General features: G+C 40.7%; 1 protein-coding gene across 5 annotated transcripts in view; it reads right to left on the bottom strand.

The window, feature by feature from the left end:
• Positions 1 to 15,549, bottom strand: part of LOC138735925 (nipped-B-like protein) — a 1,086,099-nt gene that overhangs the window by 369,790 nt on the left and 700,760 nt on the right. For 4 of the 5 annotated variants that reach the window (XM_069884602.1, XM_069884605.1, XM_069884611.1 and 1 more), the window contains 2 exons: positions 7,566 to 7,656; positions 2,518 to 3,138 (listed from right to left, as the gene is read on the bottom strand). In XM_069884602.1, the coding sequence (XP_069740703.1) occupies positions 2,518 to 3,138; positions 7,566 to 7,656 (712 nt within the window). The remainder of the gene's footprint in view (positions 1 to 2,517; positions 3,139 to 7,565; positions 7,657 to 15,549) is intronic. The other variant, XM_069884622.1, reaches the window with a different exon arrangement.

The following is a 15,549-nucleotide window of genomic DNA, read 5'->3' as shown; positions in this document are numbered from 1 at the left end:
GTTGTGGGCCACATAAGGAAAACTATAAGGAGTCACAGGTCAGCAGTTTTCAACCAGTTACACTGCAAGAAAAGTGGTGTAATTTAGACTAGAAAACCTCTGTGCCATCAAAATTAATTTCTATTAAAATATCGATATGATTTTACTGAACAGTTTAACTGTTGACATCACAGTCCACTTCATGTCCGTTTGGGAAACGTCCGACCGCAGATACATTTGTGGTCCCATAATTATTCAGTGACCATGCATGAGTCCACAGCAATTTAGAAAAAACGATCTCTAACAATTGGAAATTGTACACTGTATACTCAAACTGATCTGACTGCCCCGTTCTCTCCCCACAGCCCCGTGTCAGTCCCCACATTGATCCCACAGCCCCGCTCTCTCCCCATAGCCCCATGTTGATCCCCACCTTGATTCCTACTTCCAAATAAAAAGTTTACAGGTGCACTGCAGTATCCCATAGAGCTTTGCTCCGTCCACACTACGGGGTTTGCACAAAGTCCACACTGCATCGCGCACAATTTAGCAGAACGGATCATGGACATGAAGCGGCACATAGTTGTAGCTTATTGAGGTGCTCCCAGAATAACAGTCGGCATTTCTGTATCTGCTGCTCTTTCCTTTAATTTAAAGGAACACACTATTCAAAAAGTTGTGCAAAATAAGAACAGGAGAAAAGATCAAGAAAGGGACAAGGCTGTCTCCATCACTCCTCCACAACTCTCAGTGAATCCAGTCCATGGCCCATGATTCTGATGCAGTGGGCCAATCTGGAGATTGGCTATTAAAGTTAACAGATTCCTTGCAAATCAAACAAACACACTTCCCCATGACTTCTGTGAAAGAGTATTCATTTCCCACTGAAATGTTTGGCAATCCCTTGCTATTTTCCGTCCTTTCAGTTCTGCATGTTAATCAAGTGAAGTTCAAAATTGCAGTGACATCTAGCGTTGAAACGAAAAAGTGTGACGAACATGCAGTGCAATTTATTGTTTGAGATTCTGTTCTCATGGGCCATAAACCATTTTACTTTTAAACTTCTTTGATCTGATAGGAAGGTAAAGTGTTGAATAATGAGGTCATTTCTTACTCTGATAAGAATTTTGTCTTTTTTTGGCCAAACAGCTTTTTTCTTGGTAGAGTTTAGATCATTTTTATAATAAAATATTAAAAAAATAGAATCTGCTAGATTTGAAATGTGGGGTACCTCGATGAAATTATATGATTTAAGGGTCATGTACCTTTTTAAACTTTTAACATATATCCTATGTACTCTATTTTTTTCACGCGAAATGTCAAATGTCAATAAAAATATTTAAAAGAAAATTCCCCCTTAAAAATGGGCAACAGGCCACAGTTGGCCCAGGCCCATAGTTGGGCCACCTCTGTTCTAGACCATCCATAACAATCTTCATGTCATCTTCAAACTTACTGACCCATCTCTCCACTTCTTTGTCCAAGTCATTTATAAAAATCATAAAGAGAAGTGGTCCTAGAACAGATCTCTGCAGATGAGTTTCTGACCTCCAGGCAGAATATATTCCATCTCCTACCACCCTCTGCTTCATGCAGGCAAGCCAATTCTGAGTCTAGCATCCAAGGCTCCGTGGATCCCATGCCTCTTGATTTTCTGAATACCACAGGAGACCTTGTCAAACATCTTACTAAAATCCATATACAGCACATCCACTGCCTTGCTTCCCAAACCTCAATTAGGCTCATGAGGCAAGACCTGCTCCTCACAAAGCCATGTGATTTGGTGTTCAGGTAGCAGAACCAAGAACTTCTCATGCTGAATCTGTCAAATCTGACCTAAAGTCTTATATTTGCCACTTTGCATTTTGAGGAAACGGCACAGATTTATGGTGAAAAGCTGACGTTCCGGTTCCTATTGTTCAGCATGCTGCACCCTGTCAGACTGGAAGAGCTGCCACGGCAGCTGCAGTATATACTGCATGATACGCAACACGTTAATTAGTTTGGTAACTAGCAGGGCGACATCTAGGGGCGTACTCTAAAAATCTTTGGAGTAGAGCAGTGTGTGGGTCTGCACTGACCCAAGAATGTAAAAGAATTGGACTCTTCGTGCTAACTCATCTTAATTTCAGCCTCTTGCAAAAAGCTTCTGACTCACTCAAAACAGAAAGGATCTTACTTTAATCTCACCTAAAATACTCCACCAATGAAGCAACAAAAAGTGTGTTGAGTGCAACATTTCTGATAACATGGTCAGACCAATGTGAAAAGACTGAACTTTCGTCTAATCTTCAAAAATATGACAAAACTCACCACTGGGTGCAGCACTCATGCACCAGAACCAAAACAGGACCAACTACCTGCAAGGTATAACAGCATTGACAACAAGCTACTTGCCAGACTCTGCCATCACTGTTTGGTGAGTCGAACTTTTAGGGGTTAGAAAAGGGATAAATTCAAAGGCTGAAGGAAAGAGCACTTTACACCTCATTTTTCCTTTTAAACCACAGAATTCTCTTGAACACATTAAAATCTCACCTTTATCCTGTACCTCCTTGGAAAATCTCTCTCTCTCCATTGCAGACTCTCGCTCTATCCGTTCAATCTCTGCTAAAGCATCCAATTCTACCTCATCGTAAGGTGTCATAGTCTGCTGTTGTGATGGCTGCTGCAATGGCTGTAACTGTGATGGAGTAGTTTTCACTGTTCCAACTGCAGTGTTCTGTTGTAAAACAGGGACCTGCTGTGCTTGAAGAAAGGCCTGCTCCTGTTGAGGCACACACGGCCCAGAAACGTTCACTGAGCCATGGATATCATTAGGAGTCCCTGGCTGCTTTGCGGTCTGTTCTGGGAATTGCGTACTGTTCATTTCTGCCTCATTCTCTGCACTGGTGTCCGTGTTTAGGAGCAGATCATCCTGCTGATCTCGAACTCGAGTCAGCCTCAGAGTAAGCTTTGTACAGTCTTTAGATGGAGAGCTGACAATGTCATACATAGCAGTCTTATCTGCCTGTTCTTTATCCTCCTTGGTGAGCTTAGCCTTTTTATTTTTCTTCTTGCTTCCCATCCTGTCTGGGGAGTCCAGCAGAATATCAGGTGGGGCATCTCTGGGTGAGGTGTAAGGAGGCGGCGACTGCAAGATCAGAGGCGGCCTGGATGCTGTCAGCACAAAAAAGGTAGAGTTCAAATCTAGCGCATGGACTGCAGGCTACAAAACTTCCAAACAGTATTTTAACTTGTGCAAAGAGCTTTACAAGTATAATTCTTCAAACCCCTTGTGATAAATATTCTGATTAATGTGTTTCCCTGTTATATTTCCATAGCTCAGCTAAAAATCTGAGGAGGATTAATGACTAAAACTTATCCTGTCCCACTGAACACCAGTCATGGTGTGCCACAGACTGACAAAAACCATCGCATACCGTCAAGCGACCGGTGTTGTATGGTGTTGGCATAGGTCATTGCTAAGTTAAAGGGAAGTACTAGATAGACTTACCGCTAATATCAATCCTATGGGGTGGCTACAACCATGTTCAAGGAAGATGCATCCCTAGGCCTAACTACCCTTCCTTCAGCCACTGAAAACCACTTTGAATAGGTCAACTGGTTAAGCTTATGCAGGTTTAATATTGAAAAGAAGATGAGAATTTCCTTCCTGTGAGCTAACAAGAATTATCAGAAGCGAATCACTCGCTCATTTCCAATGGCCAAGATCTTATTTCCTGAAAGTTGGTGAGTTTTGCTGGTCCCAATGCCTTTGAATCTGAGCTGATGAAATAAGTCAAGGGCATTTAGTGCTGAACCTGTATGTGCTCCTGGAGTCCACTTTGGACAAATTTGCTCAGAGCATTGAGCTGAGAGTCAATGACTGCACTGGATCAGGCAAACAAAACAGTCAAACATCTTTGAAAACAATGCACTTGCAATGTTTCTTTTGGACTCAAAGGAAGATGTCATGTTCTTGCACTAAGAAAGTTGAATCCTCTTTCAGAGAAAGAACACATTTCAGCTGAAGGGAATCGTGACTCTTTCAATTTCAGCTGAAGGGAGTTCCTGCACATTTCTGGCCACTGCATAATGAGAATGAAAACAATGACCCTGTATCCCAAGCCAGTCATTTAACATCTGCAACAAACTCAGATTGAGCAACCACAATCTTTCACGAGAGAATGGACCATTAATAATGATCCTATGATCAACATAAAGATGTACAAATGCAGCACATCTTCTCACATCAGATGCCATGAGTTTGGCTTCATTGCCTGATGGAGGAGAAACATAAGAACTGCAGATGCATGAATGATAAGCTGGAGGGACTTACCAGGTCAGGCAACATTCATGGAGTGAATCGTCAGTGTTTTAGCTGAAATGTTAACTGACCCTATCTCTCCACAAGATGCTGCCTGATTCACTTGAGTCCATCCATCTCATCATTATCTGACAGGCAGGCTTGCCCCTCCACCTCTTGGGAAGAATAAAAGATTCAACATACTCACTATATTATACCCCATAGAAAGGTGCAAACACAGCACTGAATCTCTACAGCACTCCATTCCAGGTCAGCAGGAGTAAAGTTACCAGCATTACCAGCCAATGGATTGAACAAAGTTACCAGCATTACCAGCCAATGGATTGAACAAAGAGCCCAAACTCTTCCAGTGATAAAAAGTGCAGAGAACATGAAAGCTAAAGGTGGAAGGCAGGTATTATCTGTGGCTTTTCCAACCTGCTTTTATTTGGAGGTGAAGAACAGCAAGTGAGACTAGATGCTGAAGAAAATATATATGCAATCAAGTTGCAAGACAATCTTTACAACCCAAAATTAGGAATTTCAGAGAACACTTCCAATATCTCAGTGTAATTATCAGCTTTGATATCAAACATGTTTGATGCAAGGTGCAATTCTTGAATTTAACGTCATATTTCCACTCTTTCAGTCAACTAAGCAGGTACTGGTTGAACTCACAAGCATCTATGTCGATGATTTATCCTGACAAAAATGCAAACTGTTTTTGTGATCTGAAACATCATGCTTAATGCTCGCACTTTGGACACAATGATGGTTTCACTGAACCCGACAGCAGTAATATATTGCTAAAACTGCATGAATTAAATAAAAGTGGATATACCCGGGTTGGGCAGCATCTTTCGAGAAACTAATTCATGTCTTGGGTTGTCCAACCTTTCTGTGGGAAGATTGTCAAGTCTTCTCTTCCTCTTTCCACAGATGTTGCCTGACCTGATGAGTATTTCTAGCATTTTGTATTTTATTTTAATCAGTATAACCAGCCATTCAGCTATCAATTCATACCCTCAGACATTCAAGGCAGAAGTTGATCAACCTAATAAATAGTTTCCAAAGGACCCTCTTTTTACAACTTAAACTCAAATCTAACAGCCACAAATAATTATGCTCATGAGAAAAAACTCTGTACACAATTGTTTAGCAAATAATAAAACCTTATCCTCGATGACAAGTTTATAGTAATGGTGTAATACAATAAGAGCAAGGAGGGGGCTACTTTCATGAATATGTATAATTAACTAGTTAGTGTTCCACCCAAAGGCATTTATTTCAACAGCTTTTCTCAGGAAAAATTCCACTTCAGTTTTAGACACCTCCATTGTATGTCAAATGTAATCAACTTATTCCCCACGACAACTGTCCCCCCTCGACTGAATGTACGCAGACACGGAGGGGGTGGGGGGGGGGGGATGGATGGATTATTCATTGCAATGTGCCAAAGTCCCTTGCTCCAGGCTAGAACATGAATATTCAATAAACTCAATTTGATAATTACAGTATAACCCCTGTTATCTGGAATTCAAGCAACTAGCAAAAAAAAAAACAATTTTTTAATTAAAATAAATAAGAATAAAATATTAGGTAAAAAATATGAAAGTTCAAAATTCCTCATTTTGTGCACGACAATGTTTGCTGCAATTTAAGGTGGTACATAGGATGCACATGTCCAAAGTCAAATTACCTTTTTTTATGCGTTTGTCAATCCACTATGCAATAAGTGTAAAATCTTTGCAGCTTCATTGATTCATATGTTTCAGGAGTATCCTAATTTAGAAAAATTTTGGAAAGATTTTTTTCAAACTTTATCAGTGATTCTAAAGATCAAATTAGAACCATGCCCTCTCAATGCTTTGAGTGATTTTTCTCAAGAGGATATACTCTTGACTTCAACCCTAGAGAGAATTTTAGCTTTTAGCTCATTGATAGCCTAACGAGCGATTTTAATGAAATGGAAAGATTACTCTCCACCTCCTCGTCCCCAGTGGTGTTACATGATGCTATGTCCTGTTTAAGTTCGGAGAAAATTACATACAACATTAAAGACAGGAAGTTTCAATTTGACAAGATGTAGGGCCCATTCATTTATTACTATTGTAAATGGAAGATTTCAGCAGGTATGGATGCTCCAGTGACTCTTTGGTCGGTGTCTGAAGGTCACTATTCGTTCGATATCTTCTCAATTTTTACAAGGTAACCTTGGTTAGAGGGAGGGGTTTGATTAGTCAGAGGATTTTTGTTTCGTTTCTTTTATTTTTAGATTAATTAGTTAAACATGGGTTTAAATATGGTTTATCATGGATCATATCATTAATTAACTTAGAATTTACCCTTTGTTTATTTATAAAGGGATTGCTAATTTTGTCTTATCTATTTTCCATCCAGAATTATACTGGGATATATTATGTGAAAAGGATAAAGTGTTAAATACCATATTTAGAGAATTTGATGTCTTTAAAAAAAGTCAATTATGAACAGGTTTCTGATTTACCTTTTATGTTTAATATGTGATATGTATATGATATGACCAGTTGTTTGATAATATTAGATGAATTTGTATGTAGGATTTAAATATTAAACTCAATAAAATATATTTTAAAAAGAAAATTGCAAAAGTAAATCTTCTCTGAAGTAACACGTAAAACTTTGGTGCTGATGGGAGAAATATTCAGCCAGCAGAGGGAGGGCCTTGGTCGGGCTTTGCTCATGGCAGCTGTTGAATAAAGTTGTGTGAAACAGCGATGGTGTCACCCAGGATGAAGAGCGGGTTGGAGTGAGTTTTAACGTATCTCCTTATCCTTGGTTCGTAAGAGTCACCTCAATCAGACGTTTTATCTGTAAACTTGCTGAAGGGGGTTAATTATCTCTAATGTTATTGTTCGGCTTTCGGGCGACTCCATGCAGGGGGAGGAACCTGCAGATGCAGTGGCGGTTAAATATTTTCAAAGAATGTGACTGAAAATAAAGGAAAATGCTTCAATGTTTATATATTCATGCAAGTGAAATTTGTTCAGTGAAAGTACAGTACAGCATTTTTGTCTTTTAAACTGTTTATTTTTAGTGTAGGTGTATTAGTTAGACATTGTAAGAATGAGTTTCAAGCATCCCCTTGGGTGGCAGCTACCAGAGGTTTGACTGAATTAAAATTTAGCCACCAAATGCCAACATCAGTAAATAGCCATCCTCACCACAGCTTTCCATCATGTTGTTGCTTTGCAATTGGAGACATATCTATTATTCTATACACAGTATTCAGCTAATGCGTGCCTCATTATGAATGTACCTTTTGGCGTTCCATCACTGCTTGCAGGAGAACACACCGCTTGTGGGGACCTTAAAGGGAAGGAAGTGTTTCTCAATGAAGAATCGCCATCCTAAAATAAAAATGATGAAAATGTTAGCCAAAAAAGTCTATAACTAAGCAAACTGAATGAAACAACTTAACGAAAAAGAAATTGGCTTTAACAGTAAATGAGAACTAAAAAAAGCCTGCACATGCTATAAATTAAATGAAAAACAAGAAATGGCTCCAAAAGTAACCCTGGAAATTATAGACCAGTGAGCTTGACATCAGTAGTAGGTAAATTATTGGTTCTAAGAGATCAGATATACAATCATTTGGATAACTATGGAGTGATTAGGGATAATCAATGTGACTTTCTGCATGGTAGGTCGTGTTTAACCAATCTTCGTGTTTTTTGAGGTTACCAGGAAAGCTAACAAAGGAAAAGCTGTGGATATTGGCTATATGGATTTTAGTAAGGCCTTTGATAAGATCCCACATGGAAGGTTAGCCAGGAAGGTTCAGACGCTGGGTATTCATGGTGAAGTAGTGAACTGGATTCAACAATGGCTGGATGGGAGAAGCCAGAAAGAAGTGGTGGATGATTGATTCTTAGACTGGAGGCTTGTGACTAATGGTGTGCCACGGGGGTCAGTGCTGGTACCATTGTTGTTTTTTCATCAATATTCAATGATCTAGATGATAATGTGGTCAATTGGATCAGCATGTTTGCAGATGACATGAAGAGCAGAGGTGTTGTGGACACTGAAGGTGGTTTTCAAACTTTGCAGAATGATTGGGCCAAATGGAAAAATAGGTTGAAAAATTACATATGGAATTAATGCAGACAAGTGTGGAGTGTTGCATTTTGGAAGGACAAACCAAGAAAGGACGTACACGGTAAATGATCGGGCAATGAGGAGTGCAGTAGAACAGAGGGATTACAGATAAATAGTGCCCTGAAAGTGGCATCACAGGTGAACAGGGTTGTAAAGAGAGCTTTTGGCATATTGGTTTCATAAATCAAAGTATTGAGTACAGGAGTTAGGATGTTATAGTAAAGTTGTCTAAGACATTTGGAGTCCAAATTTGGAGGATTGTGTGCAGTTCTAGTCACCGAACTACAGGGAAGATCTCAATAAGGGCTCAATTTTAACAATGAAGAATTTGGATAGGTACATGGATGGAAGAGGTATAGAGGGTTATGGACTGGGTGCAGGTCAGTGGGATGAGACAAAAAAAATGGTTCAGCACAGAGCAGAAGTGCTGAAGGGGACTGTTTCTGTGCTGTAGTGTTCTATGGTGAGAAACTAGGACCAGGTTTTCCAGCATTTTCTGTTTCTATTTTTGGAATTTTAACATCACCTCACAAAATGAAATATTTTTGGAGCCACTGGTGCATTATGAAAAGCAGACAGCAAGTTGGATAACCTGTTTTAATGAAGATGGTGAATCGACAAATGTTGGCCTGAATAGTGTCAGGTAATTTCTTACTAGGTACATCAGCACCACATCTGTGTCAACGTAATCAAGCATTCAAGTCGCTCAGGAACTGGTGGTTCAGAGGGTGGGAGGAGCTGCAGGTAGAGTCATCATTAGTTCTATTTTTTGTGAAAGTGATCCTTGTACAAGTGGGACAGGTCATACATGATCGGGAAGGGGAGCAAGACTTGGCGGAGAGATTTGTGATGCTATTTGGGAGGAATGAACTAGTCTGGCCATTGGATGGGACAGTAAGCAATAGTGGGCCCTGATATAGACCTTAACATGAGGATATTCAGTTTAGTAAATAATCCCTCCAGACATCCCTCTTTCTGCAGCCCACTGCCCTCGGCACTTGACCCAAAGCTACCATATGGCTATTCAAACTAGCTTTTATATCTAATTTTGATGAAGGTCATCGACCTAAACATCAAGTGTTTCTCTCTCCAAAGGTGTTGCATGAATTGAATTTTTCAAGTATGCTATTTTTCATTTTTCATTTCTTATTTCAAGCATCTTGAAGTCAAATTTTGCTAGTTTTTAGAGTAAATGACAGGTCCATGACCATTGATGAACATAGAGATGCTGTGGTCAAAGTCTATAGGTCTCTTAAAATGGCAACACAGACGAATTGGGTGGTGAAGGCAGCAGTTGCTTAGCTTGCTTTCATAGCACAAGGTAGAACACATGCATCATCTCCTATATTGACAATTCTGGTCATGCAACAAGAAAGATGGGCCAGCAATAGAGTGTGCAGAATAACTGCATGACAATGTTGACTGGAATGGAGAAACTGGGATTATTCTCATTGCAATATAGGAGACTGAGGAGTGACCTTACAGCATTTCAAAATTAGTCATACATCACGGCAAAAGGCCATTTTGGCCCAAGAATCCAGGCCACCCAATTACACCCATTTGACCTACACCCCTGGTATGTTTTGAAAGGAGGGAGGAAATGGAAGCTCTGGAGAAAACCCACGCAGACATGGAGAGAACATACCAACTCCTTAAAGACAGCACGGGACTTGAACCCCAGTCTGGAGCCAATTGCAGGAGCTGTAAAGGCACGACGCTAACCGCTATGCCAACTGTGCCGCCCTGAAGGGCACTGATAGATTGCACAGTCAGAATCTTCATTCCAGGGCAGAGAAGTCGAAAATCAGCCAGCACAGATTTAAAGTCTATAACAAAGAAGTTTAAAGCACTTTGGTGCAAGGTTTTCTACAGAATAAACAATGAATATCCAGAATGAGCCATCAAAAAAGGTGGTTGAGGCAGATGCAAATGCAAAAGTTTAAAAGGCATTTAGAGAGGAGTTTGCACAGGAAAGGTTTGGAGATACAGGCCTAATGAGAGTAAAGACAAACGGTACAGATAAACATCTGGGTCAGTATGGCTATGTGGACCATAAGGATCCATTTCTGTGTTGTTAATTCTATGATTTTAGAGTTTCTTGTTTCACTGTGATTTTGTATTTCTGATCTTGCTCTTTGGTTCTATTTGGAGAAGGTTTCAGAAGATAAAACATAGAAATAGGAGCAAAAGCCAGCGTCTGTTCCACCATTCCATAAGATCATGGCACATCTGAAGATGGATGTATCACCACCTCCATGCATTCCCCCATAACCCTTAATTTTCCTACTTGGCAAAAACAAGTATGACTCTGTCTTAAATATATTTGATGAGTCCGTCTCGACTGCTTTCCTGGGTAGACAATTGTACATATTCAATCATCTCCAGGAAAAGGAAGATTTAAACTCATTTTGCAGGGGGGTGGGAACCAGAGTGTCAGAGCTGATGGAGGGCAAAATAGAACTAAACCAAGCATCGTGTGTAACAAGGATCACAACCAGGTGATGGGACAAAATTGCAACCGGAGGGAAGACAGAGACACTATATTCAATAATGGGTCTAAAGGTATTAAATCCATGCACCAGTAGAAACAAGATGGATGATCTTGCAGTACAGTTAGAGATCGGAGGGTACAATGTTATGGCCATAACTGGGTCGTGCCTAAAGAACGGGAGCTGAATGTCCAAGGATACACAGTGTATCGGAACGATAGGCTGGGAGGCAGAGGGGGGTGGTGTGGCTCTGCTGGTAAACAATATCAAATCATAGGATCAGAAGAGGTAGAATCCTTATGGGTTGAGTTAAGGAATGGTGAAAATAAAAGGACCCTAAATGGCTGTTATATATCGGCTTCCAAACAGCAGCCAGGATGGGGACTACAAAATACAACAGGAATTTTTTTAAAAAGGCACGTCAGAAGTACAATGTTACAGAAATCAGGAGGTTTTAACAGAATCTGAATTTATTGTCATAAACATGTCATGAAATTTCATGTTTTGTAGCAACATTATAGCGCAAACATACAAATTATAATCATCTTACGACATTACTAGAAAAAATAAAAGAATAAAAATAACAGTGCGTGAAAAGTCATGAAGTGTCTTGGGTTCGTTGATTATTCAGGAATCTGTTGGCAGTGGGGAAGAAGCCGTCCTTTTGCCGTTTAGGCTCCTGTACCTTTTCCCCAATGGTAGCAGAGTGAAGAGGGCCCAGCCTGGGTGGTGGGTGGGATCTTTGAGGATTAAGGCCACTTTTTTAAGACACCGCCTCATGTAGATGTCCTCGATGGAGTGAAGTTTTGTGCCTGTGATGGTGCCGAGTTAACAACCCTCTGGAGTATATTTTTGTCCTGAGAGTTGGTGCCTCCATACCAGAGAGTGATGCGACCAGCCAGAATGCTCTCCACGGCTCACCTGTTTATGAACCGTCTCAGGCACCTCACAAAGTATGGCTGCTGGTGAGCCTTCTTTGTGATTGCCTCAACGTGGAGGCTCCAGAACAGATCCTGGCAGATGTTAATACCCAGAAGTTCTTGATCATCTCTACTACTGAGTCCTCAATGAAGATTGAGTCATGTTCCCCTGACCTCCTCCTGAAGTCCACGATCATCTCCTTAGTTTTTCTGACGTTGAGAGCAAGGTTGTTGTCATTACACCATTCAATGGGCTGATCTATCTCCCTCCTGTACGCTTCTACTTTGCCGTTTGTTATAGATGGCATTGGAATTGTGCCTGGCCACACAGTCATAGGTGTATAACAAGTAGAGCAGTGGGCTTAGCTCACATCCTTGGGGTACGCCTGTGTTGTTGATTAGTGAAGAGGAGACATTGTTCCCAATTCGTACTGACTGTGGTCTTCCAATGAGAAAGTCAAGGATGGCTTTTTTGGAGCAGCTTGTTGATGCACCCACCAGGGGATTGGCTGTTTTGGATCGAGTGCTATCAAATGAACCGGGGTGATTAGGAAGTAAAGGGAACCTTAGGAGGCAGTGATGACAATCTGATTGATATCACTGAGAAATTTGAAAAGGAGAGGCTAAAGTCTGATGTGTCAATACTTCAATGAAGTAAAGGAAATTATAGTTTCACGGGAGAAGATCTGGCCAAAGTTATCTGGAAAAGCACAATGCTGGAGTTTCGGCCAAAAAATGAGGGAAGTGCAGGAGAAGTACACACCAAAAGAAAAGAACGTGGTGAATAGAAAAATGAGACAATTGTGGCTGACGTGGGAAGGTAAAGCCAAAGTAAAAGCAAAGGAGAGGGCACACAAGGAAGCAAAAATTAGTGGGAAGATCGAGGAGCGGGAAACTTTTAAAAACTTAAAAAAGGCAGGCAAGAAGGTGATTAGAAAGGAAGAGAGAAATTATGAAAGGCTGTTAGCAACTAATATCAAAGTATATATATATATATATATATATATATAGCAAAAGAGAGACAAGAGTAAACATAGGACCATTAGAAAATTATGCTGGAGAGATTGTAATGGGAGAGAAGAAGATGGCAAAGGAATGGAATGAATATTTTGGATCAGTCTTCACAGTAGAAGACATTAGTAACTTACCGGCCTCTCAAGGATCTCTGGAAAGTGAAATGAGTGCTGTCAAGATCACGAGAGAAGGTACTTGGGAAGCTAAATGGTCTAAGAGTCGACAAGTTTCCTGGACCGGATGGAATGCACCCTCGTGTTCTGAAGGAGGTTGCTGCAGAGATTGTGGAGGCATTAGTAATGACCTTCCTGGAATCAATGGATTCTGGCATAGTTCCAGAGGATTCGACAATCGCAAATGTCACTCCGGTGTTCAAGAAGGTAAGGAGGCAGCAGAAAGGGAACTTTTGACCTATTTGTCTAACATCAGTGGTTGGGAAGATGAGGAATCAATTGTCAAAGGTGAGATTACGGAGTACCTTAAAGAACATCACAAGACAGATCCACGTCCCCATGGTTTCCTTGAAGGAAAATCACGCCTGACAAACATACTACAATGTTTTGAGATTTAAAAAAACAGGATAGACAGGGGGGAAAGCAATGGATGGTGGGTATTTGGATTTACAAAAGGCCTTCAACAAGGTGCCACATATAAGGCTACTTAACAAGATGAAAACCCATGGAATTACAGGAAAGATACTAGCACAGGTAGAGTGTTGGTTACAGAATATAAAACATTACAGCACAATACAGGCCCTTCAGTCTTCAATGTTGTGCCAACCCATATATTCCTTTTTAAAAAGTACTAAACGCTCCCCACCCCATAACCCTCTATTTCTCTTTCATCCATGTGCCTGTCTCTTAAATGCCCTAATGTTCCAGCCTCCATCACCATCTGAGTAAAAAAAAACTTACCCCTGAGATCTCCCCAAAACTTCCCTCCCTTCACTTTGTACACAAGTCCTCTGGTGTCGGCTATTCCTCCCCTGAGAAACAGGCATTGTAACAATATTAATATTTGGGGACAATTTATAAGATTTAGAGTAGGTCACATACATTCACACATTTTAAAACAGATCTTATTTGAAAGACTGAAGAATTCACATTGCAGGATCTCTGGAGAATGTAAGCACTTTTCACAAGTAGGTGGCAATGTTTGATTCTATTTTCATGTTTGAAGTTGATTAAAAATAACTTTTGTTTTGAAAGCCACTTGTCTTTGTGAATGCCTACTGCTGCTGTTTTGGGATCCTTTGGGCTCGTAACACTGTCCACCCTACCTACACCTCTCATAATCTTGTCGACCTCTATTAAGGCTCCTCTCAACTTTCTGCACTCCAAAAGGCCCCAGTTCTGCTAACCTTGCATCATAAGACTTATTCTCCAATCCAGGCAACATCCTGTTAAGTCTCCTCTGCACCCTCTCCGTCGCTTCCACATCCTTCCTCTAATGAGGTGACCAGAACTGAACACAATACTCTAAGTGTAGTCTTACCAGAGATTTGAACTCAATCCCCCTATTAATGAACTCCATCACCCCATCGGCCTTCTTAAATATCCTCATCAACCTGTGTGGCAACCTTGAGGGATGTATGGATTTGGAGCCCAAGGTTCCTCTGTTCATCCAGACTCTTAAGTAAACAACCATCAACCCTGTCCTCAGCCTCACCTCATACTTATCCAGATTGAACACCATCTGGCATTTCTCCACCCAACTCTGCATCCTGTCGACATCCTCTTGAAACCGTTAACAACCTTCAGTCCATCCACAACTGTTCCAATGTTTCTATCATCCGCAAACTTACTGACACATCCTTCCATCTCTTCATTCAGGTCACTTATAAAAATCACAAAGAGCAGGGGTCCCAGAACAGATCCCTGCAGAACTACACTAGTTACTGATGGGCAGGAAACAGAGATTAGGAATAAGGGGATCCTATTCGGGTTGATTAACTAGTGATGTTCTGCAGGGGTCAGTGTTGGGGCTGCTTCTTTTTGCATTGTATATTTGGATAATGGAATAGAAAGCTAAATTTGGTGGTGCTGAGGACACAGAAAGCCTGTGGAGAGACTTGAATTCAGTGAATGAGCAAAGAGATAGTACATGAAATACAATATTGGGAAGTGTACAGTCATACACTTTGGTCCAAGAAATAGATGAGCAGACTATTAGATGGGGAGAAAGTTCAAACTTTGGAGGTGCCAAGGGGGTTGGGTGTAGGATACCCTAAAGGTTAACATCCAGGTTGAGTCAGTTGTGAAGAAAGCAAATACAATTTTGGCGTTCATTTCTAGAGGAATAGCATAGAAGAGGAGGGATATAATGTTGAGACTCTATAGGGCATTGGTGAGACCTCACTTGGAGTACTGTGGATAGTTTTGAGCGCCTTATTCAAGAAAGGATGTGCTAGCATTGGAGAGAGTTCAGAGAAGATTTACTAGAACGATTCCAGAGTTAAAGGATTAGCATAACATTTATTGGATCTTGGACTCTACTCGTTGGGAGTGCAGAAGGAAGGGGACCTCAAAGACATTTCAAATGCTGAAAGGACTGGACAGAATTGATAGGACAAAGTTGTTTCCCACGCTAGGGGATCTCTACAGCAATGAAAGCCAACATTACAATTGCCTCTTGATAACCCACTGCATTTGTAAACAACTTTTTTGCGATTCATGCACAAGCATTCCCAGCCCCTCTTTACAACAGCATACTGCAATCTTTT

Source organism: Narcine bancroftii, chromosome 1, assembly GCF_036971445.1.
Source record: "Narcine bancroftii isolate sNarBan1 chromosome 1, sNarBan1.hap1, whole genome shotgun sequence".
Lineage (NCBI taxonomy): Eukaryota > Metazoa > Chordata > Chondrichthyes > Torpediniformes > Narcinidae > Narcine > Narcine bancroftii.
Note: the sequence above shows the minus strand (reverse complement) of the source record. Positions and strands in the feature narration are given on the sequence as shown.